This window comes from Numida meleagris, chromosome 8 (assembly GCF_002078875.1).
Source record: "Numida meleagris isolate 19003 breed g44 Domestic line chromosome 8, NumMel1.0, whole genome shotgun sequence".
Classification (NCBI taxonomy): Eukaryota; Metazoa; Chordata; class Aves; order Galliformes; family Numididae; genus Numida; species Numida meleagris.
The window spans coordinates 12,253,430-12,276,782 of NC_034416.1; the positions used below are offsets into that span (position 1 = coordinate 12,253,430).

At 39.9% G+C, this 23,353-nt stretch overlaps 1 protein-coding gene across 1 annotated transcript; it reads left to right on the plus strand.

Moving 5' to 3' along the window:
• On the plus strand, positions 1,179 to 21,993 carry CHIC1 (cysteine rich hydrophobic domain 1). Its single transcript, XM_021406648.1, has 6 exons — positions 1,179 to 1,507; positions 8,147 to 8,201; positions 14,661 to 14,816; positions 16,848 to 16,904; positions 17,139 to 17,198; positions 17,994 to 21,993. The coding sequence occupies exons 1-6, from the start codon at positions 1,194 to 1,196 to the stop codon at positions 18,042 to 18,044; spliced, it is 693 nt and encodes a 230-aa protein (XP_021262323.1). The 5' UTR covers positions 1,179 to 1,193; the 3' UTR covers positions 18,045 to 21,993.

Consider the following 23,353-nt stretch of genomic DNA (forward strand, 5'->3'; position numbering starts at 1 on the left):
GATGAATAGAAAAAATACTAGATTGCCAGTTGTACAACTATTTTCACTTTTTCAACTTGTTTCTAAACAAGACATCTTTTTAATGTGTGATCAGTGCCACGGAGGTATATTCTTACTTCTCCACACTTACTTCTCCGGCAGTTCACCACCAATAAATCACTCTGACAAAAAGGTGAGATCGGCACAGAACACACAACTCCATTTCTTTGTAAAGAGCCATTTTCACTCCGTTACGGTCTTTCTTTGTGCGTTAGGACTTGCTGCAGTTCCTCACACGAGGTGCAGCACACTGAGGCACAAGCGCACAGCAGTGGTTATCTGCAACTCGTACAGTTCTGCTTTCAGACGTAGCTAAGGTATTCAAAATCAAGTCAACTGCTTTTTGCTAATGTCTAGAAAGTCCTGAAAAATAGCGAAGACAATTTATGAGGGAAGCTTTTCCGAAGAACAGCTGACAGGAACAGAAATATTTTTCTTTCCCTTCTTTGCAGGCAGGGGATATACAGGGTGAGCTCCCTTCCTTACAGTGCACCAAACGCATCACTTCGCAGTACGTACACTAACAAATAAATAAAAGAATCTCTCAGAACTGTATGTTTGCTTGCTGGCCTGCCATTACAGCTCCAGCACTCGTGGTGTGCAGCAGGAGGCTGCCAGCCACCCCAGCCCTTCTGAGGGTCTTCCCAGCTTTCGGGCTCCTCCTCAGGGCACTCCCTTCCCTCTCAGCACCCCACTGTTCTGCACGGGGATCAATTTCCAAAATGATACAAAAAATCCCAGGTAATCACACCTCGGGAAAACTGGGCACCCACGGAGCTCAGCCTGTTGCACCTCAGCCCCCACACAGCTCCCTACCAACAAACCTGCGAGCGCTGTGAGGAAACAACATGTAAGCGGGCAGCTGAAAACGAAGTGGCAGAAGGAAAAAGTCTGTACTGGCTTGACTGTTCTTTAAAAACAAAAACAAAAAACAACAACAACAACAAAAAACCCTGCAGGAGTACACTCGGAGCAGGGATCAGGAGCCGGCACAGGGCGACTGCACGCTGCCCTCCTCAGCAGCGCCTCGCGCCCCTGGAAAGGGCGGGAAGAGAAGAAGGAAGGGAGAGACGCACAGCGAGGAACTACCACAGCACCGCTCCTGCACGCGGCAGCGGCGGGAAAGAGCACGTCCACGCGCACCCTCGCACACAATGCGCATGCGCACCCCCCTCTCCCCGCCCCTGGCGCGGGGCGCTCCTTCCCCCCCGCAGGCGCACTGCGCAGGCGCGCGGCGAGGCCGCGCCGGGGGTGGGGTTGAGATGAGCGTGCTGCTCCCCAACATGGCGGATTTTGACACGATCTATGAGCTGGAGGAGGAGGAGGAGGAAGAAGAAGATGAAGACGAAGAAGAGGAGGAGGAAGAGGAGTCGTCCGAGCCTGAGCCCGTGGTGCGGAGTCAGGAGCTGCCGCGGCCCCGCGACGCGCCGGATCCTGTGGTGGTGCGGGGCGCCGGGCACATCACCGTGTAAGGAGTGAGGGCTGCGGGGCGGCGTGGCGGGCCGGGAGGGAGCGAGGGACGGAGCTGCGGGGGCTGTGAGGGGCAGCGTGCCTCCGTCCCGCTGCAGCGGCCCCGCGCTGCCCTTCGCTGAGGGGTGGCCGCTCAGAGGGAAGGTGCCGGCCCCCAGGCGGCTGCCGCAGCTCGGGGCAGTCCCGCAGGTGAGCGAGCGGCAGGAGCGGGCGTCCCGCTGCGGCCGTGGCAGCCCTGCGTGAGCTGCCCCGCCTGCCCAGTGGAGGTGCGGGTCAACCGCTGTCCCTCGCGCGGCCTCACCCGCTGCGGTCTGTGGCACAGCGGAGCCGGGGAGACCCGGCCCTGCGCTGCGCTGCGCTGCTGGGGGGCACACGCGGCCGCGCTGTCGTTTGCCGACCCCAAACTTCCTTGTGAGTTCTGCTCAGTTTAAGCGTTTTTCTCATTGGAGCGCACCACGAGACACAGCGTTTGCTGCCCGTTTGAACAGTTGGAGCAAGCTGCGACGTAAATGTGGGATGTCCATTTGGTTTTGCTTCTTTGGTTTTTACTATCTCCCCTCCAGCAAGTGGAGGAATTAGCCCAGTGGAGTGCACCCGTACCAAGTTGTTGGTGGTTACACTTGTTTACATGATGAGGAGGGTGGTATCGAAACTTTCATATTGTAGAGATCCATCCAGCTTGTGTTGCTTTGGGTATGTCTGTGGATTGCATAAAAGAATGCACATTTCTCTCTGTGAATAGGTGCAGTGTGATCTAGCTTTCTGCAGCAAAAGCACTGGGTGGGGAAGGCTCTCATCCTAGGAGAACTAATTCTGGAGTTGCTGTGTCCGCCATGTAAGTCTGAAACAGTTTGCTGAGCTGGTGCCATGGGTGGCTGCTCTGCTGCACTGCAGTGTGCCCGCTGTCCTGACCCCACGCAGCATGTGGCCTGACTGAAGGAGGGATGTAGCTTAAGTGAAATGACCAGAGTAGCATATACCCGCTTTAGTAGCTATCTGTTTTTAAGCACTGAACTGAAAAAGAACATTACACACTTTGCTTTGTCTGCTGTGAAGCTTTCAGTGTATTAGTGATGTTCCTTAAAGTTCCTTCGTGGCTCCAGCATATTTTGGGGACAGGCAGGAACACCTCCAAGAGTTGTCAGCTAGTGATGTCTACATCAAAAGAAAGCAATAATTGTAAATGATGTGGGAATGGTGAGCTAGAATACTGCCCGTGTTAAGTACCTGGCCTGAATTCCCACCCACTTTATTTTCCCTTTCTTCCACTCCTCCCAACTTCCTTCCTATAACAACTGTACCTGTCTGATGGTACCAAACAACTTTTCTTTAATCAGTTCGTGACAGTTCTCAAAATCCCTCTCTACTAACAAAAAGTGTTAGTGGACGTTATCGATGAACTGCAAATAGGCTCTGGACACTTTAGTAAACAATCCTAGCCTCTTTAATAAATGGAGGAATATTTGGTTTCCTGTGGATTTTCTGATCATTAGTATGCATCAGCTCTGAAACTCTTGTCACTTTCTGATCACACGGGTGCTGCATATTTTGGAATCAGCTGGCTTCAGAAGCAGCCTGCTCTAGTTACTGAAGTGAGACATGTCATGCCGTAAAACTTGTGTTTGTTTTCTGAACGTGTCTGGAATGTTGCTAATAAAAACTCCTGTCCTGACAGAAGTCAGAAACACTTCATTTAAGTAAAGAAAAAAGGAGAGAAAAAAAAGAAGTATTTATTTTTAAAACACACCATCTATTATTTTGTTTCAGATATTTTCTGTTCCTCACCTGATGCTAGCCTGCTTGGCTACTTACATAGAGAAGAATATCCTCTAATTCTTGGGTCATTTTCTGGTCCAGCTTTTCACGTACAGTCCTCTCAAACGCTTTCAAATTAGTAGATTCAAACTACATGTTAGTTTCTTGCATGAGAGTTGTTATGACCTTGTCAGTGAGCAGCTGACCCTAATAGAGTTATCCTGCAGTGTCCAGCCGTACTAAAAATAAATTCCAGGAATCTTTTTAGTGGAATCTTGCTTTTTCTGTAGACTGCTTGCTAACCTCTCACCCCTGTGCATGGTAAGAGTGATTGTATACATTGTTTTGTTTCTCACTGAAAGAGCATGTGTGAAAGCAGGTAGCGGAGTTTATGCTCACCTTTTAGAAAGGTTAACTAGCCACCATAGTTTTAAGTAAGCTATAGAATTTTAGTGAAATTACTACAACCTAGTGAATGCCTTTTTTTGGCTTCTAGAATTCCATGTAAGGGAGTTCGCTGTTTCTTACATAGTTAGTGTTACTTTGAAGATGTATTCAAGTATCTCAGCATAAACATTTTTAGTGAAGACTGAGTCAAAGCAACAACAGTAACTTTCAAAAAACACAGCAGGAAACAAGCTCTAAATTAGGAGTTTCAGTTTTTCTGACATACTGACATACATGAGGCAGTGAAATAAGACACCGAACCTCATGTTGCCCTTAGCATTCTGCTTGTGATTCCTGCTTAGGTCTGCAAACTTTCTAGTGTTGGGTACAAGTTAACTTTCGTTCTTCCATGATGTTTTCTTTAGGAGCGCCCTAGGGACCCACAATGCGGGTGCTGATGAAAAGTCAGGAATTGGGCAAGGCAGGGAAGAGACAGGTGCTCTCATTTGTAAAATAGAAGATATTTGGTTGTCTTCTATTACTCCCACCTACACATCTTGTACACACTTAAAATAGCAAATGACCTCAGCTTACCACGAGTTCTCAAAAAGCTCTCCAAAACATTATCCACGAGGAAGGATGCTCTTTAGGAGTTCTGCTGGCTTCATAGGAAAGGATCATAGAGTAGAAAGGAAATTTCAGCTTAGGGCTCTTGATGAATGCCTTCTTTATTCAGTGACATTGGCCAAAGCTGAGGTGGTGCCTCTACAGAGGAGGCATCTGGTGATCCAAGTTCATCCGTTCCGGATGGGTTAAACTTACACTGGGTTAAGTGTGGGGGAGGGAGCCATGCAGAAGGGAAACTGGGGAACCTGTCGCAGGAGAGTTGACTGAATAGCTTTAGCTTACATAGTCTTGTAAGACTGATTACTATCTATAAAGACAGTAGTGGGATAAGCAAGAATGAAGGACTATTGAAGTCAAAAGGAAAAAGTTCAAGAATCTGTAAATATGTCTGTTCTAGATATAAGTGCTTTCCAAAATGTTTCTGTTGCAGTTCTGGGGACAGGAGACCTCACTTCCGATAATGCTTTGTAAAGAAATCTATAATGTGATCCCTGTTGTGGCTAGGATTTGCAGATGATGATTCAGAATGTTCCGTTCAGGCTTTAATGTACGAGCTTTTATTTACTACAGCTGCCTATGAGGAGTTGCATTCCCTCCACTTTACAATGATGGGGCTTCTGCTATGCCATATTTTAAAATAAGGAACAAGAGAGAAAAGAAATTGAGGTCATCCTTGTTCTGTTCCAGTGTTGTGGCTGTAGGCAATGGCTCCTTGCTTTTAGAGGTATGTCATCCAGAGAGAAAATTCCAGCTAAAGTGTGTGAGTGAGTTAATGTGAATTTCTAGATGTTGGGCCTCGCACACTTTACACTGAGGACCCAGCAAGAGTGCTCAGAAATAAGTGGCCACCAACTGATGTTTTAAATAATTGAACAGACTGATACTGCAGTCTATTTTACATAGCTATTTTTAAAGCATAGTGGATTTTACAAGATAGTGGAGGCAAAATGGTGTTAGATCAATTATTGTTATGAATTAATTTATTTTAGAATGTCTAGGCTATTTCTTAAAAAAAAAAAAAAAAAAAAAAAAAAGGTTAAGACCTGAACTTTTAATTACATGAAGTTCTTAATAAAGCTTCAATGCTTTTTGGAAGGTACTTTCAAAGCTGTAGAATTGTGTAATGTTCTGCTTTAATCATTACTACAAGAAAAAATATTTTTTTTGTTTCTCGAGTCTTCTACCCCGTCTAATAAGAGTTTAATCTTTCTGAACTCCATGGTGACTCATCCAGAGGATCACCTGCACAACCTCTGGAGATGTCTCAGTGAAACTGCTAGAGGCCATGGTGCTGCTGACTGAACGTAGAGCTACAGCGTGGCGTAGTTCTGTTTGCAGTACAGCCAAAGCCTGTGGTACTCCTTTAGCCATTTGTGGGTGTCAGTGTGAAAGAAATGTGCTTCTGTGACTGAGACGTCTTGGTTGTGTTAATCCGAGTGGACTGTTACGGCAACTAATAAAAGTTCTGGTTTTCTAAATATGTTTCGAGACATTGTCAGCCTTCAGATTTAACCCAGTAACATACACTGCACTCTTGTTATGCTCTTAACAGGTTTAAATCAAAAAGCACTCATTTGATTTATTCTGTTGGGAAACTGGTAGTACAGTGGGAATTTTAACGAGTAGATGGGACCAGTGAGATGAAAGACGCTGCCTACGGCTCAGGAAGTTATTGAACTACAAGCTGTTGGCGGTTCGAAGAGTATTCTGGGGCAGTAATATATAAAGTTTGCTGGCTTTTTCCTTCTGCTGTTTCCTAGGCATCTGCTACTGGCTGCTGTGAGAATCAGTGTTCTGATCTAGGTGGGTCCTTGGCACAAGTTAGTGCAATTTTAGTCTGTGATGTGGGTAAATAATTCTGCAGAACTTCCATAGTATTATAGAATATCCTGAGTTGGAAGGGACCCGTAGGAGTCATTGAGTCCAACCCCTGGCTCCACTCAGGACCTCACAAAAATCAAACCCAGTGTCTTCTTGAACTCCGGCAGCTGAGAGCCGTGCCCACTGCCCTGGGGATGTTCCATGCCCACCTGGGCAGGCCCATCCTCTGACCCCCCGACCCTCTCCTGACACAGCTCCATGCCGTCCCCATTATTGTCAGATAATGAAAATGTGTTTATGTCAGTAACCTATTTATTTGCTTAAAATCATACTGTGTTTTCTTTCTGCATTTAGAGCAGTAATGTAACGTCGTGGCTTTCCAGTTGACTCTGATATGCTGTAGCCCATGCTGTGCTGCTGTTCAGTTCACTCACATTCACCTCTAGAAAATTTCCAATGAAAATATGTTGAAGGAAACACAAACAAGTGGCAACTGTTCATAGCGCTTAGGATAGCTGAAGAGACAAAGGTTGACAAACACTGCGGTGAAGGTCTAATCTTTGGTGGTTTTGTAATATTTACACAAATACTGTGCTAACATGCTGGTTTTTACAAGTGCCAAGGCTCTGACTTAAATTAGCAATTGAAGAACTTGATGTCACCAGTATTGCTGACAAACATTTTGATTAGCTCTCTGGATTTCTGAGGACAGCACAGATTATTGTGCTCCCCTCGCCTTTCAGGTTTATTTTTCACTTGTCTGTACTGCTAAGCAAGTGCCATTGCTGGGTTTGGGTAACTGAGTAATTTCTGGGTGCACGTGGGCTACGTGTTGTGTAGTGGTAGGGGACTTGCGCGTGGGCAATGTCAGGGTTCATATGGGTGGCCAGCAAAGAACACTTCAGTGTCGGTTCCAAGGAATGCTCTCTGCCCAGAAGGGTTTGTTTCTATGGTAAATATTACAATACCAAATATTCACGCTCTTCTTTTTGGCTGTGGTTCTTTTGTTTTCTGTTCGTTTGAACAAAAATATTCAGGAAATGGTTTATCAGGGCTGACAGAACTTGATGTGCGGTGTATTTAACTTTACAAGCTTTACAGGAAGCTTTCTTTGAATAGAGACACTGGAGCTGAGAGACCGATTGCTGTTGTTTCATTAAGCTGCTGAGCTGCGAAGGTTAGAATTCAAATGAGATGGAGAGAACAGAAGATCATACATTTTATTTCACAGAAACCAGTGGACTTAGTGTCAGAGTTTAGTCAATTTCTTGCCTACGTTCATGCTTTAAATACAACAAACAAGTCAACTGTGCTATCAGTATCCTGCTGACCTACACAAGTCGCTCCTTGACATCAGCAGTTGGTTCAGTAGGTTTGGAGCTCGAAGCAACACAGGTTTTCAAGCCAAGCATCTAAATTCTGGAAAACGCCTCTGTGCCTGTAGGCTCTGCTGGGTGTAATGAAGACTTGCTTCTTGCAAAGTAAAAAGGTTTCACTGACCAGAGCCACTAGGCGCCATGTTCACTAAGACAGTTCTGAAGTTTGTAGTTGCTTGAAACCACTCGATGTATAGGCCCTTATGTGTTTTGCATGAGATAGTTTAACTCAGATCAAAGCAGTTTTTAAAAATCATATAAGTTTTCCAAGGTGATGAATGGTTTCCTTATAAATAGCTTTATCTGTTGCATGTGAATAAATTGCATGAGTAAGAAAAACAGCAATAAAAGGATTAGCTAATACTTGGAGGTTTTTGTTTTTTCTTTAAGGAAGAAAAGGTTGATGCTGCTATCCAACTGTAAAGTAACTTCTGCTTTTAGTGGCTTAAAGGTATTGAAGTAAAGCAACAAGCTATATTTCTCTTTTTGTCTTATGAATAATACAGAAGATCTTATATAAAAAGATTGAAAGCTTATAAAATAATGTACATGTAAAGGCAAAAGAAATAGTTTTCCTTTTTTTTTTAAAAAAGCATCTATTGCATTTTTTTATTAAGGGAAACAAAATAAGTTAGGTGGAATATATTTTGTTTGTCTCTTTTGTTTTCAAGGTTTGGCTTGAGCAACAAGTTTGATACAGAATTTCCCTCTGTTCTGACAGGGAAGGTAAGTGTGAGATTAAACTGTTCTTTTAAATGGAAAGCTCCAGTGCCTCCAGTGATTTTTGTGTTACAAATATATGCCTATGAATCCAACAAAACTGGTCGCAGGCCAGCAGTGCACTGAAGGCTGCTATGTTAACTCTGTCCTGTATGAAATAGCTGGTTGATGACCAGTCCCTACAGCAAGGATAGTTTGCAATGATTGTAGTCTTTCCTGACGTTCTAAGCACACCATGATACTGTTCTCATGTAGGCAATCTGCGTAAAAGCAAGACTTGCTCACCCTTGCTTCATAGGTGCCTGCAGTTTGTGCTACTTCCTGTGCAAATTAAACTATTTCAGGTACTAGACCTCATTTTTCAATATGTCTGTCAAGTCTTGAGTTTATTTTTAGACAGATCTCTAGAAGAGAATCTATTTTATCTGAAGCTTAAAGGAATAAAACATGGTCTCAAGTCTGCAAGTTAAGTAGGGTTTTTTTTTTTTTAGAACATTTTCTGAAATACGGTAACTGTGTCATTCTGCAAATTTGTTGTGACAAGTCTCATCATTCCTCTGGAGTCTTGTTGTGTTGCTAAATGCAATTTAATAAATATTCATTTGTAGCTATTTATTAATGAAAATTTGTAGCATAGATCTTGACTATTTTCAATTCTTTTCATAATTCTGGATTTTTTTGTTTGTTTTTTGTTTCTTTGGATTTTTTCTTGTATTTTAGACTTTTTCGCCCACTTTTTTTTCGTTCACTTGTTTTAGTGTACAGTGCTTTTCTTGTGCTTCATTTTGTCATACCCTTGCATATCTTCTCCAGAATTTGTGAGAAAAAGGTACTTGGTTCTTGCTGCTTTCTCTAAAGACATCCCATGCAGCTGCAGCCTCCCAGCCTCTTGCAGGTGCTGTTTTTGCAATGTGCCAAATGCACCTGGAGCCTGTGGAGGCTTCCCCCTTTTGATGGCATCTCCTGGTTCTGTCAAACCCATCTGGGATTTTTCTCCTTCATTTTCACCTCCGAGCGTAATGAATAAAACACTCATGGTGAATTTGTCCAGCATTTTTGACCTCAGTCCAGTTATTGGCTGGACAAGCTGCTAATTTGGTTGTTAAAAGACAACCTGTAAAGTCTGGCCTCGTTTCAGGATCTCACTGGGCAGAAAGGGAAGGCTCCTTGACTTAACAGTGCCTGATGTACAGGCTGGAGGTAACACAACTTGCATCTCGCTGCTTTACATGTCTAAAGTTTATTTCCTCTAAAGCTCTTTCAGATCGCTGCAAAGCCATGGAATGCTTTTTGGAAAGAGTTTTGTTCTTTTAATCAAGTGGTAGTTTTATGTAAGTAAGCCTATAGAAAATCTTTAAAGGAAACAAAACAACAACAAAAAAAACAGCCCCCTAAAAAACTTATTTGTTTTAATACAAGCCTTAATGCCTGTCACATTTCCCACTTGATTGTCTTCCTGTTGTTAAATAAGAAGTGAGAAATTGATCTTACTACAGGATCTAAGTTTACAGGAGCAAAAGTTAAATTTAAACTTCAGTTTACTGCTTGAATTTAATTTAGCAAAGAGTGAAAGCAGGATGTTCTTCTATCTGACATTTACCCTTATTCTATAGATTGAATCAGTAACAGCATAAATCACACGAGTGTCAACTTGGTGTCTATAGGTACACTACTTATGCTGAATTTTGATAATCCAGTTACTTTTTGTTCCATGTGTGGATTGATGGCTTTTGAGCAAGATGACTTTGAAAATAAATTCAACTTTCTAAGGGAAGTCACCAATCAATGAGATAGTAAGCAAATTCTTCTTAATGCTTGCCGCACACACTTGTGAAAGGTGATAAAAAGCCACAGTTGTGGCTTGTTGGGTTTTTAATACTTTCATAAACTGCCAGAAATGAATAATCTGCTTCTTCCTCTGGTTATGGCAGTCCGTCACCTTTACCGCTACTGAAAATGAAAACTCGGATTTTTCCAGTAAGTGTTCTTCAGATACCCTGATTAATAATTCACAGCAGGCATTGTGGTCCAGTGATGTACCACTTGAAGATCTTTTATTTTTCTTGAAGTACAAAGTTTTACTACTAATGAAATCAGTTTATTAATAGTGTGGTGGCTGTTTATATTAACAATTTTCTATAAAAATGTTGACTATAAGCCTGCATTAATACATAGTGATGGTTGTCATACTTGGAGAATGTCCATGTAATATTAAGTTTAATGACTTTGTTGTCCACTGTGAATTGATACTAATAATGTAATTCCTCTGCTAATGCAGTGTAAAAGATGAAGCCATTAGGCGGAGTTGTTAGACTTCTCTGTTGTGCTGTTTTTCTTCTAAGAAATACAGGATGAGGATTTAGGTTTTTAACCAAAGGATGAAAACGCTCACTTTTTAGATTTATGCTCCTGTGTAGTCCTTGGGAATTTACTCAAGTTTCCTGACCTTCAGTTTGGTTTTCATCTACATAATGATTACAGTAAACCTTGCACCAATTTTATTCTTTATTCTCTTTTTTTATATGAAATACCTTCTTTACCCATATTCTCTTCTTCTTCCTCCTCATTTCTGCAGATTCTCAAGCAGTTATTGTAAATTAGCTTAGAGCTAAGATGCATGCAAGTACATCTTAATATTTAAGTGGTTGCGTATGTTTGAGGAAATAACATAGACAGTAAAACAATAAAGAAAAAATCAGGTAGGTCAGATATTGGGTCTAGCTAATTCAACTCCATTGATTTAGTGTTTATCTTGCAGGATAAGAAGCAAGTGTCAGCTGGTATATAAATACAGAGCTTAGCTTTTGGGAGCGTTTTCAACAAAATTTTGTTAGAAAAGATCTGATTTACAAAACAAAGGGGCAGAAATTACCTTGTAGTAATTGGCTTAAATTTAAATTCTGGCTAACTTCAAATTCTGCGTGCTGTGGTTTTATAGGATTATTAATTTTTTTAACACAGACATTTAAAGTGGATTTTAAAGCAGCTCTGTTGGTAGCTATTCGGAAACGAAGTAGAACTTCTAGTACTAAAAGTTTAGGTGGTTCCTTTGCTGCCATGAATTTTAAACCTGGCTTTAAAAACAATATTTTTCACAATGAATTGTTCAATAGCGAGCAGGGCTCCAGGTGACAAGAAAATGATGGAGCCAGTGAGCCTTAAGAAAAAAGTGGAGTTTCCTGCCCCAAACCTAAAGCAATCAGGGTCTCATACAGAGGTTAGTGTGCGGTGCAGGGAGATGTAAGCCATAAAATGTGCTCTTGCTATTGTGATCCCATTGCAGTGTGTGATTGATAGGGTTTGTGATCGCGATTGAAGAAGAAAGATCAGACCTGCTGGGCTGTACTTGCTCTCTTCCTGTGTTTGCAGGTTCTCTTACATCCTGTTGTAAAATATTATAACACTCCCTCCTTCCCTTTTATGTCTTTTTTTTCCCCTTGGAGACCTAAAAGGAACCAGTGTGTCTTTACAAGGTGTACTGCACAGCCAGGAGCTATGTGTTTATTTCATTCTTTTCAAGACTCAGACACTCTACAAGTGATGTTCCAAAATTGCTCAAAACTGGCTGTTAGTGAGTTTTCTTTGCTCGGGAGGTGCTCTTAATTGTTCTAAATACTTAGGCATTTTCTATTGACCTTTCAGTATCCTTATCTGCAAGAAAAGCAAGGTTTAAAATTATGCCCAAAAATCAGCAAAATTCTCCTGTGACTGTTTTATTCTAAAATCATTTTCTTACTAAATTAGAACAATATTATTTTGTTTACAGATATTTCATTCTTTGTCACTGTAACAATAGTGAGCTGTAAACTGAGAGGAACAAACTGGTTTTGCTTCTCTATATCACAGAATGAGGCTTATCTTGGTCGCTGATTAGTTTAGCTTCAAATGAAGATGTCACTGACTGACAGAAATATTTGCCATGATTAGGCTTCTGAAATGGAGAAATGCATGCAGCAGTTTGTGTTAGCTGAAGCAGTCTTCAGTAATTTCATCTTGTGTTGCAGTTAAGAGATTTGCCTTTATAGAAATAGTTGGTGCATGAGCAGGTAGTAGCGGTGCTGGGCTAATAGGAAAATAGCTGAAGTGGAGATGTGTGTTTCTTGGTGGCACCCAGTTTCTAGTTCAGCCATGTGCAGTGCTGTGCTCGTGGCAGCCTTTCAGTGTTGTTCTTATAATGCAGCATCGTGCTGTTTGACGATGGGACCAGTGGTCAAAGAATCTAGTTGACTTCTTTTCATGTTGGACGATATCAATTATGGTTATAAAATTTGTTCATGATATACAGAACTCTAGACTGCAGATCCTGTGACTTCAGTAGGTTTGTACAGCTGTGTCTGGGGGTGAGGTGTGCTGTTGTCAAGGTCCTGTGAACTTTGTGAGCGGTACAAAAGGAACAATTCTCCTTCCTTAGTGGACTTCATATCACAAGTACTAATGGGGTCAAGAAGAAATAGGTTATTACCTTTCAAATAAATAGATAGGATGATACATGTACAAATTTCAAAGGACTTACTGAAGATGGTGCCATTTTCCTATACATGAGTGCTAAGAGCATATTTGCATGTGAACTCCCTTGAGCATTGTGAACTCTGGTTTGTTCGTGCATGTGAGTTTGATTCACTTTGAATCACATCTGATTGCAGAAGCTGAATTCCTGTACTCCTGTTACGCACACAGTGTACGGCCAGTCCTGTCATACTTCACTACCAGTCTTGCTCCCATAGTGAAGATGAAGTGGTCTTACTCACATGCATCAAATATTTGGGGTTTCCTAAATATAAGAGCTGCCACTGGCAGAGATCTGCAAAGCCTTCTGTTTCAAATGCTTGAAAGTACAGGCTAATTTTCCACATCACAGTGTAACTTTTTTTCTCTTGTTCATCAAAAACATCCCAATACTGTTTCTTTTTGCTGATTTATTTATTTAACTGGGATATTTGTTATAAAATATATTTAAATGCTGATGTGTCACTTCATCTAAAGAAAATTTTTGGACTTGCGTTGTTTATATATGTAAAAAAAAGTACAAGAAGGAAAGAAAGGTAGTCTGTATAATTGCAGAATATGTGGTTGCTGTGTAGTTATTCATTCCTGCTATAAAATAATCACAATGTTAACTGATGTTAACTGTAGGTCTGGCTAGTGTACAGACCCAGATGACCTCTGACTCTGTGCTGCATGGTGATCTGAATGGCCAGGAAACAGATGCTCTGGGTATTTACTCCCCTTCCTGCAGTGCTTTAATCAAGTTAGCTCTTGTGGTAGGCGGAGGTGGCAGAACCAAGTCCTTGCCGCTTCCTGGCTGCTGGGTTCACTTCTTCAGAGCAAGGAGACGCTGCCAATTAGTGCCTTGCTTCCTCTCCTTGTTTGTGGAATCAAATGAACAGAGTTGGACTTGATGGCTGGAAGGCTTATGTAGGAGTTTAATAACTTTGTATGCAGACCAGTTCTAGGCAGGGGGTTCTTCAACATGGCAAGTAGAAAGGAAAGATTTTTTTATTATTATTTTGGAGTTGTTATGCCTGGCTGTTCAAATCTGTTGAAGTTGGATCTGACTGTTCTGCTTTGTGTGTCCAACCCTGGGCTGTGATACAGTTAGGAGTGCCATCTTGGAGTCAAGTTAGCTGTAAGACAATGAATGGATCCCTACTTGTGATTAGGTACTGTAGGGAGATGGTGGGCTTAGGGTTCGTCAGTAGCCAAGTGCTCGCATATAGAAAATATTACTTTAGGTGCACTCAGCTCACTATTTCTTAAAGAAGTTGTTTTTCGACAGCTAGGCTTTACTGAAAATCATTTACAAGATGCATTTCTTAGCCTTGGATGTAATCCAGTCCCTGTTTTTCTGGGCTTCCTGGCTTAGGAAGAAGCCACAGGTAAAGTTGCAGCCTCATGACTGGGCTGTGTCAGGAATTGGTTTGTGGACAGCAGTCCACCCTCACCCAGGCACAGTGTAGACTTGGTATGAAAGAAATTTGGACCTATCCTCCTTTTTTTAATGTGAGGTACAACAGGATTTTTACTACAAAGTAACAGTCTATTACTCCTTATTCCCTTGGAAACAAAATAGCCTTCATTTTTTATTTTTTATTTATTTTTTTATTTATTTGTGGTCAGGGTAGTCAAGATGTTGCACAGTTGTGTTCCACTTTTTAGGCTTGTTAAGGACCACTACTTCACTACTTTATCTAAAGTCTGTTGATCTATGGTACAGTAAATATGGATGAGGCTGCTCATCTAAGCTACACTGAGCTTTTTAACACAAATTTTTGCAAAGCACGCACCATAAATGAATTTGTTACAGGAAAATGACTTTTCATGCTCCCTGTGTGACCGGTGTTTTGGAAGATGGAGTCATGTTGCGTAATGGAATTATGTTTCATTTACATTTTAATCTATAAAGGCAATTCTTGAGAAAATACATCTGTAATGGCATTCCACTGAAGTTCAGCACTTGTATTGCAGGTTGCCCCAGAAGAATTCAAGACCAGTATCAGCTGTGTGAATACCTGTTTAAGAAAGAATCTTCCTGTCAATGTAAAATGGCTGATTTGTGGCTGTCTGTGCTGCTGCTGCACACTGGGCTGTAGCCTGTGGCCTGTAGTCTGTCTTAACAAAAGAGTAAGTACGTTTTCGTTTGTCTTATTCTCTTGATTTTACAATTGCTGGTAGCAGTAAATAATGTTGAATATCATCGTCTCTGTTCCAAAACCCTTTTCTTTATCTCACATTCAAAAACTAATTCCATTTTCCCCTCCTTAGAAAATACAAAAAAACCCCACATTTCTTAATGAAGCAAATGATACCAAATTGCCAGTTGAATTGATAGTCAAGGGTACAGCTAATCTTATCTCAGTTTGAAGAACAAGGTGTTTATAGGAGAACCTAAATTTCCAGGATTTTTAAAGCTTTAAAAACTGAAATAGTGAGTGTAGACCTAGACGCTGACCCTCAAAAGTTGCCTGAACTAGAGTGAGTATTTCTCTTCTTCTTCCCTCCTCTCCCACAAATTTTTGCAAGCAGACAATTTTTATTATTATTATCTCTAATAGATACCATAATGTTTCTGAACTGTTACTTATTCGTTGTACTTTGCTGTGTTATTTCTATTAAGAACAAGCAGAGGAATATGCTTGATATGTCGAGATGGAATATTTGCAGTTTTAAAAACATACTTAATATTTTTGAGCTATTGAAAAAATAAGTGCCCGTGTGAGGTTGTAGCATTAATATCATTCTCAATTGTATAAAGTGCATACATGTATGTACGTGAATATATATGTGATTTGATCACTCAAGAACCAAAAGTATACGGTTGTTCTCAGTCTCTTGTGAAGGATTGAGGCAGCCAGTGCCTGAGTGCACAGCAGCCCTTTGCTCACTTAGTCTCTGACAGGACAGGACAGAATTTGAAGAGCAGGAAAAACTCGGGTCAGGATAAATACAGTTTAATAAGAGAATGAAAAAAAGAGGAGAAAAACTCAAGAGATGCAAAGACAAATCACTCCCTACCTGTCACCAGCAGAGCGATGCTCAGCCAATCTCTGAGCCATGACAGCCCCAGTTTTGTTGCTGAGCATGGTGTCATGTAGCCCTTTGGTCAAACTGGGGCAGCTGTCCCAACCTCTTGCCCACCCCTGAGGGAGGCAGAGTGAGAAACAAAGAGATCCATGATGTTGTGCAAGCACTGTTCAGCCCGAGCGGCAGCACTGGTGTGCTACCAACACTGTGTGAGTAATTAGATCTAAAGCACAGCACTATGCAGGCTGCTGTGGCAAATTTAACTACATTCCAGCCAGTTCATGTATGTTCATTAAGGAAAAAAAAAAGGCAAGATGCTAAGGCCGGAATCTGAAATTTGAACAATTGGTGCAAGAAACAACATGTACTTTTTAACTCTGAGGATAGCTTCATCACTGGAATAATTTGCATAGAGTTATCGGATTCTCCATCACTAAGTCTTTGACTCGGGATTGGATATCTTTGCATCTTTTCTTTAATGAGGTAGTGTAACTCACCTAACATTATCAAGTTTGTGAACAAAATCAGAAATACCTGCATGGAACATTGTGCAGGAAGTAGAGTAGGTTGTCACAGTGCTCCTTCTGTGACCATAGAGGAAAAGAAATAGTTGAAACTTCAAAAATACTTCTTTCTCCTGCAATCAGTAAAATAGTTTCTTACTTCTTGAAATAGGTTGCTTTTGTCAAAATAAGATCCCCTTTATAGATATAAGCTAAGGAAGCAGATGTATCTTCTATCCAGGGTTTCACCTTTGTTTTTTAATGGTTGCCATGATCTTATGGAATATTCTAAGTATTGTGGAAGCTCTTTGTAGCTGTACGCCTCATTGTAAACCATTTATAATATCAGAATGAAGACTGTAATTGGACTGTATTTTACAAGAGCTTATAGAAAGAGCAGAATGTGTCCAGTTCTGAGCTTTTGTTTTTGTTTTTCTTTTCTGATGTTGAGGAACAGAAGTCCTATCACTCTAACTTCCCATTTACAATTTTTCTTTTGCTAGGTTCTACTTCTATAAAACTAATTTATTTTAAGTGATTCTTAAGCCAGAAATGCAATAGTAAGATTCTTCTGGATGAGGCTGGCTACTGAACCATTCATAATACAGTTTTGACTTATTTTTTTTAGACTAGAAGATCAATTCAGAAGTTATTAGAATGGGAAAATAACAGACTATATCATAAGGTAAGAAAAGTTAGAGTGCTTGTTTTCTTCACTTTAAAGTAGAGGAAGTTTTTTGCATAATTGGCATGTAGGAATTTTACTGTTTTGTTATAATTCCATACTTTCTACACTGATTTTAAATCTCATTGTCTGAAATGTTGCAGATCCTAATGATTTGATACAGCTTATGCTTTTTGCATTAGTTATCAAAATAATGTTGTGGTATGCATTAATCCTCTGATAATTATTTTTTAGCTTGGTTTGCACTGGAAGCTGAGTAAAAGGAAATGCGAAACTAGCAATATGATGGAATATGTAAGTATTATTTCTGTTATTTATTTGGTATTCAACATTACTTTGATTTTATAGTGAAATCTGTTAACTTACCAGACTTTCACCTGTCTGAATAAGCTCTCATAAAAAGTGGCAGTTGTTTGACATACACCTGCGAAGGCCACTTTAAGGAGTGGCTATGCAGTGTATTAAAACTAAGAAATTGTGCTGAACTTGTTTTCCATTCATAACAATTCTGTGTTTGTACTGCAGGTACACTTAGTTTGATCAGTAACTGATAACAAGGGAGGCCCACTGGGTCTTCCTGCCCTAGTGTGATTCTCACAGCAGTCCGTAGTTCTTTAGCACTTATCCTCCTTTTCTACTGCTATTATAATCACTTTGATTCAGCACTTTTGGTACAGAAATACTGCATTTTTATAGTCGTGTGGTTTCTTATCAGACTATGGATTTTTATTTATTTTTATTTATTTTATTCCTGGCTCTTGATTTCATAGAAGTTTAACCAAGATAGTCCGTTTAGGAAAGTGGAATTTCAAATATTTCTGTTATCCTACTATTCTCTCATCCACTTTCACGTATAACCATGAAGATTGCCTGGGCTTAAAGAGAAGAATCACCCCCAGAAAGTCAACCGTTGACAAGTTGCATATTTCAAAATAACCTGAATCTTCTTTGTTACTTTGGATAATGTTCCCTTGTAAAATAATCTTGGACAAGTGTAATCCTACAAACCAGCTAATGTTGCACTGAAAGTTATGGTGAAGCTTTGAAGTTGTTGATTACTGTGTTCTGTTCTTTTCCCTTCTTCAACAGGTAATATTAATAGAGTTCTTACCAAAATATCCCATATTTCGACCCGACTGAGGAACTGCATTTGGTCTTTCATGTTACCTGTCATTTTCTACCCTTAGTGCCTTGTAAATGATTTTGGAAAGAAGATGGTCTACTTTGCTGTGACTTAAAAAATGTTCTTCAGTAGAGTATCTTCCTTGCGATGTTACTTTTTGTTTGACAACAATTTGCACATTTTTTTAAATGTTAAATGAGGCTTCTGTGTTGCACTCTGAATTTTTAACATTAACAAAAACTGATATAGTTGCCACTAGGGATCTAACATCAGTGCTGCTTAAACTCGTTCTGAGCATGCTGCCTTATTAATTTCTACATTTGCTATCCTCAAACGTGCACCCTAATGCTGTGTCATACTGTATTTCATTCTAAATGTCGCAATCCTATAAATCCTCAGTAGAAATGTCCAGGTAAGCATCTAGTAGTAAAGAGTTTAGCGTCACTTGCTTGCAGAGGACTTGCAATTAACAGCACTGGTTTTGTCCTGCACTTTGCAAAATCATCATTTACATTAGGGGGTTAATTATTTTCCCCACTATAGATCTGTAAATATTGACTCTTTGCATAATGTAAAGTGTGGAATGCCAGGGTTTACAGAATGTAATATAGCTCTTGTTCTATTACCAACAGTTTGACATAGTTTTATTCATTACATTTGTTATCATCCCTCTGATTGTATAGACCCAATCATGTGCTGTTTTTATGGTAAAGCCATAATGAGTTTGTACATATTATCAGATGTGTAGGGCTCAGTTGCACTTTTGTTTAGTAAATGGATGAAAAATGCATAGCATTTCTGTCTTCTTTTTTTTTTTTTTGACTTTTAAGTATTTCAGGTGTTATTTGTGTCACCTGAAGTGGGAACCTTATATACTGTTTATCTTTTGAAAAAATTACATTTGTGGAGAGATGGCAGCTGCTATTAGCAAAATATCCCAAAGCCCATTTTTTAAATTGAAAGTCAGTTTCTGTGGGTCTTTTGTTTTGTTTTCAGAGTAAGAAAAAGAGTGTTCTGTAATTGGAGAGAGTCATTACTAAGGAGAAGAATTGCAACAGCCAAATGAAAGCTGAAGGAACGGTGAATATTTTTATAGCATGATGCTACTTCAGCATTTTAACAGTTAAATGATGTGGCATCCCTTTCTAGCGGAAATAAATTTAAATCAGAGCAGTATTTTGGAATGTGCTGATGGGAGGAAGTAGATCAGTTGAATGGGCTCATGCATTTATTTTGACATTCAGGAACAGCCTGAAGAGCCACAAATGCCTTGTGGAATTGAGAAGCATTTTTGGACTCTTCCCTGTTTGCCTGAAGTCAGGAAGGGAAGTGACTATAGAAAAACTGACTGTAATGCCTGGCCTAAGCAAAACCATTTGTTCGTAGCAAATAAAAGAAATAATTGTATCCCGCCTCCCCCAGCTAGAATTAAGAGAAAAAAATATCAGATAACTGATTATCTGCAAGTTGTGATTAATATAATCATAAATGTCTACAGGCATTTCTTTGCAGTGACTTGACTCCTGGCAGCATCATCACAAGTTGCTTTTTAGTTTCAGACTGACTTAGAACTTCCTCTGAATGTATTTGCATCTCTTCAGTGTGCAATATTGTATTAAAATACAGTATTAGTAAAGTCATTACGTTCTAATAGCTGTAACGGGCCAGATACCCAGAACACAGTGTTTACAGAAGGCCAGTTTTATGAAAGTTGTTACTTGGAATCAAACTTCTTGCTCTTTTTACTGTACAGCTGAGTGTCTGACTCCAGCACTTGCAGTAGTAGTTCCTGATCTCAGACTGATGCTTCAGGCTCTGGGATCTGTATGGTTAGCGCAGAGGTTTTGTTGGACCAGTAGACTGGTGGTGACTTACTGATCGATTGCATTTGTTATTTAATTTAATGAATGAACTGCAGTGTTGTGTGAATTTAACTTGAGCTACACCTTGCAATTCAGATTTATGTCATAGAACCATGCAAAGTATTCTCTCTGTTTTATTTTTTTTAGCATGAGTGTTAACTGGAAGCAGAGAAAATACTTAACGGCAGAAAGAAACAGTGGAAAGCAAAGCTGACATAGCACAGTCAATCTCCCTTAGAAATAAGCTTATGGTGTAAGTGAAAGGAGCTTAGCTGGACAGAACAACAGAAGTTTCTTACTTTTATGCCAGAACTTTGTACTAAGAAACTCGAGAAATCTCAGCAGGTTCTTAATTTTTGCTTATATGTGACTATATTTTCAAAGTGTTCTTTTCCAGCTGAGAGAAGACACAAGGGAGAGTTTCCATATCTGCCAGCGCTGAGTGCTGAGCAGCCTCCATCTCACTGCGAGCAGAAATCCTCTGCTGGGTCCATGCTCATTTCGTTGTATGGAGTTGAGAGTTTCTCAACTGATCTGTCTTGTTGCAGTGAAATGCTGTGCCAAGCAGAGGGAATACCCTGAGTTTCCCACTTAAGCACAGAGTATTTATTTTTTCAAGTTTACATTTCAAGTACATAGATTCTATACACTTTACTTTGTCCTGGATTATTAATTGTATTCAAACCATGAAAGGGTTTTTTCCTTTTATGTTTTAATAGGCACTTAAAAATGTGGCCATAAAGCAACTAGTAGAGTATGAGAGCCAAAACAGAAGTTTACTGCAAGCTCCATGTTTTAATAAGAAGATAAATTTGCATTAAAATACAAAACACAGCATGCGGTATTACATTTGCATCTGAAAGGCAGGTTTAATAGCTCATACAAAGATGAAGGCAACTGTAAATGCTGCTGTGAACTTTTCTCTTCTGCCTGCAGGTTCTTTTTTGCCTAGGCTATCCTTTGCTTTAATACAAAAACATCCAGCAGGTAATTTATATCTCATAAGACTGGAGAACTCATTTTTGACAATAAAAAGTCAACATGAGTTGGTAAGCCTGTTTATGGAGGATGCTTGTTAATTCGAGAAAGCACGCATAGTAATGTCACGGACTGGCGTGAGCAAAGTGTACTAGAAATGGTGAAGACAGGGCCTTGACTGGTTCCAACAAAATGAAAGCTTTGTGCAGAGAGAAGGGAGAAAAGGGAACTAGTAGCAGCATATAGTGTGAGTTTGCAGCAGTTTTTTTAAAGCACTTGTAGGAATATCATGTCTAATCAGTGTTCAGTTTTTCATATAAACATGTTGACGCTTTCCTTTCTAACTTGTAGGTATGGAATGCCTGCTGTTGGTTTTTTTTAATTAGAAAGTTTTTGTATGTGAGGAGCATTAAAGAATACTGATAAAGCATTAGAGCTCTTACCTGTGATTCCCCACCTGCTTCTTGTGAAGTTCTTCTACCATCAGAGGAGGAAGGTGTATTTTAGGACATGCACAGGCATATCTAGGAAGTATGGACTCAGTTGCAGGTGGATAATTTGAAAAAAGGAGTACATTTTTGCTAAAATCTAGTGTGGTATTGACTGGGGGAAAGAAGTCCCTATGCTTTTCTTGATAGGTACAAAAAACCACTGTATGCAAACCTGTATATAAGCATATTAGTGTCCCACTATGACAATGTACTATGTTTACTTGTCAACACACTACCATCAGAGCAATAAAAATGTCAAGCTATTAAAATTCACTGTAAATAAGTTATTACTTCAGTAAGTAATGTGTGATTCCTCTGCCATTTTCTTCCGCTCTTGCTGTCCTTACGATGCTGTAATGTTACTTGTACGGCTTATGGAAAGTGGTTTTGTTTAAGGTGTATGAAACTTTTTAAATTGTCTTCTTAACATTTTTATTCTGTTTACAAGTCAACAGCCACTTTTTTAATAGGACCTCACACCTTGAAAGTTTTTTTTTTTCTTTTTAAAATAAAATTCTGAGCTCTATTTCTACATTTTACTGCATAGGCTTGTGCCGTTTAAAGAAGCTGGAAGTCAGACATGCTTAATCACTATGAGACATTTTTCTTTAATTAAATTTAAAGATGAAAACCTCTGAATAGTGCCGTGTGTTTCTGGAAACAAAGTGGTTTGTGTCTCCATGTAGCATCGTGCGAGCACAATGGCAGTCGGTGGTTTCCTTTATATGAGATGTATTTCTGATGCAGAGCAGTGGGACTCCCGGTATGGTTTGGCTGGTTGAAAGGACAACACTTGGAAAACTTAGGAAGGCTTCCCCAAAGCCAAAATTGTAGAATAAACATCGCATTTAGTCTTCCACATAACTTTTTTCAGCTGGCATGCCAGACCTTCTGTAACAAGGAATTTTTGTGGAATTCTCTTGCTGCAGCCTTCCTTTCCATCGCAGATGCTCTGAGTATCACCACTGGATTGCAGTGATGCTGAGCTCAGAGAGCTGAGAAGAGCAGAGGTTTTTTTCCTATTCTATTGCAGTAGCACTGCAGAGGGAGCCTAACCTGAGCACGGATAGCGTGTTCATGAAATAAATCATTGGCTCATGTAGAGTGCCGTGACCGTAGGACAATGCAGCCTTTTGTGTGTGTTAGCGGGCTAACTTTGTAGCTGTGAAAGAAAGGCTTAAAATGAAAGCCTTCAGTTCATCCCTGGGGGGAAAACATCGCATTCCCAAAATAGGCACGTGCAGTGTTCTTTGTTGAAAACTGATGTCCTCAGTTGTTTTGGACAAATACGGGAGCACCTGGCTTGACGTACTGTTCAGGCATGTAACTGCTACAGAATGTTATTTGAGAAATGTAGAGAATGTTCCTTTCTTGTTATTCCAAATATAGGAACGTTTGGCCGAGCCATGGTGTTAATCCCATTGGGGGTTATGAGATGCGATTGCTTAGGCTGCTGCAAAGGTCCATTTTAAGAACATCTGGGATTTTGCCCCTACTTCTAGTCTTGGAATATAGTTTCAGTACTTTTCAGTCATGAAGCTTGCCAAAATGTCTATGCCAAAATATTTATAATATTATATATTTTATAATATTATATAAATATATATTATATATAAATATATATTGTATATATAATACTATATAAATAATACAATATATAATATTTATAATTCCATACATCTTTTGTATCAGTATTGCTGTTAGTATCATAAGTAGCTGAAATGTTCCAGCTGAGTTTATTTTTTTAAGTTTTTACAGAGATTTAAATCTTAGTCTTCATTTGCTAGACAAAATGCTAACCTTCTTTCAAAAGCAAAATTTTCTGATGGTCCTGCTTGCTTTGCATTTGCTTGCACTGTGTTTGAATTAATTTTCCTTCACTATAGGTAAGCAGAAGCAGTCCACTATTCCAAATAATGGCCATAGCAGGCACCAGGTTTACACCAGCGCAGATAGTTCCCTCTCTGCTGGTAGAATAATGTGACTCATTAAAGG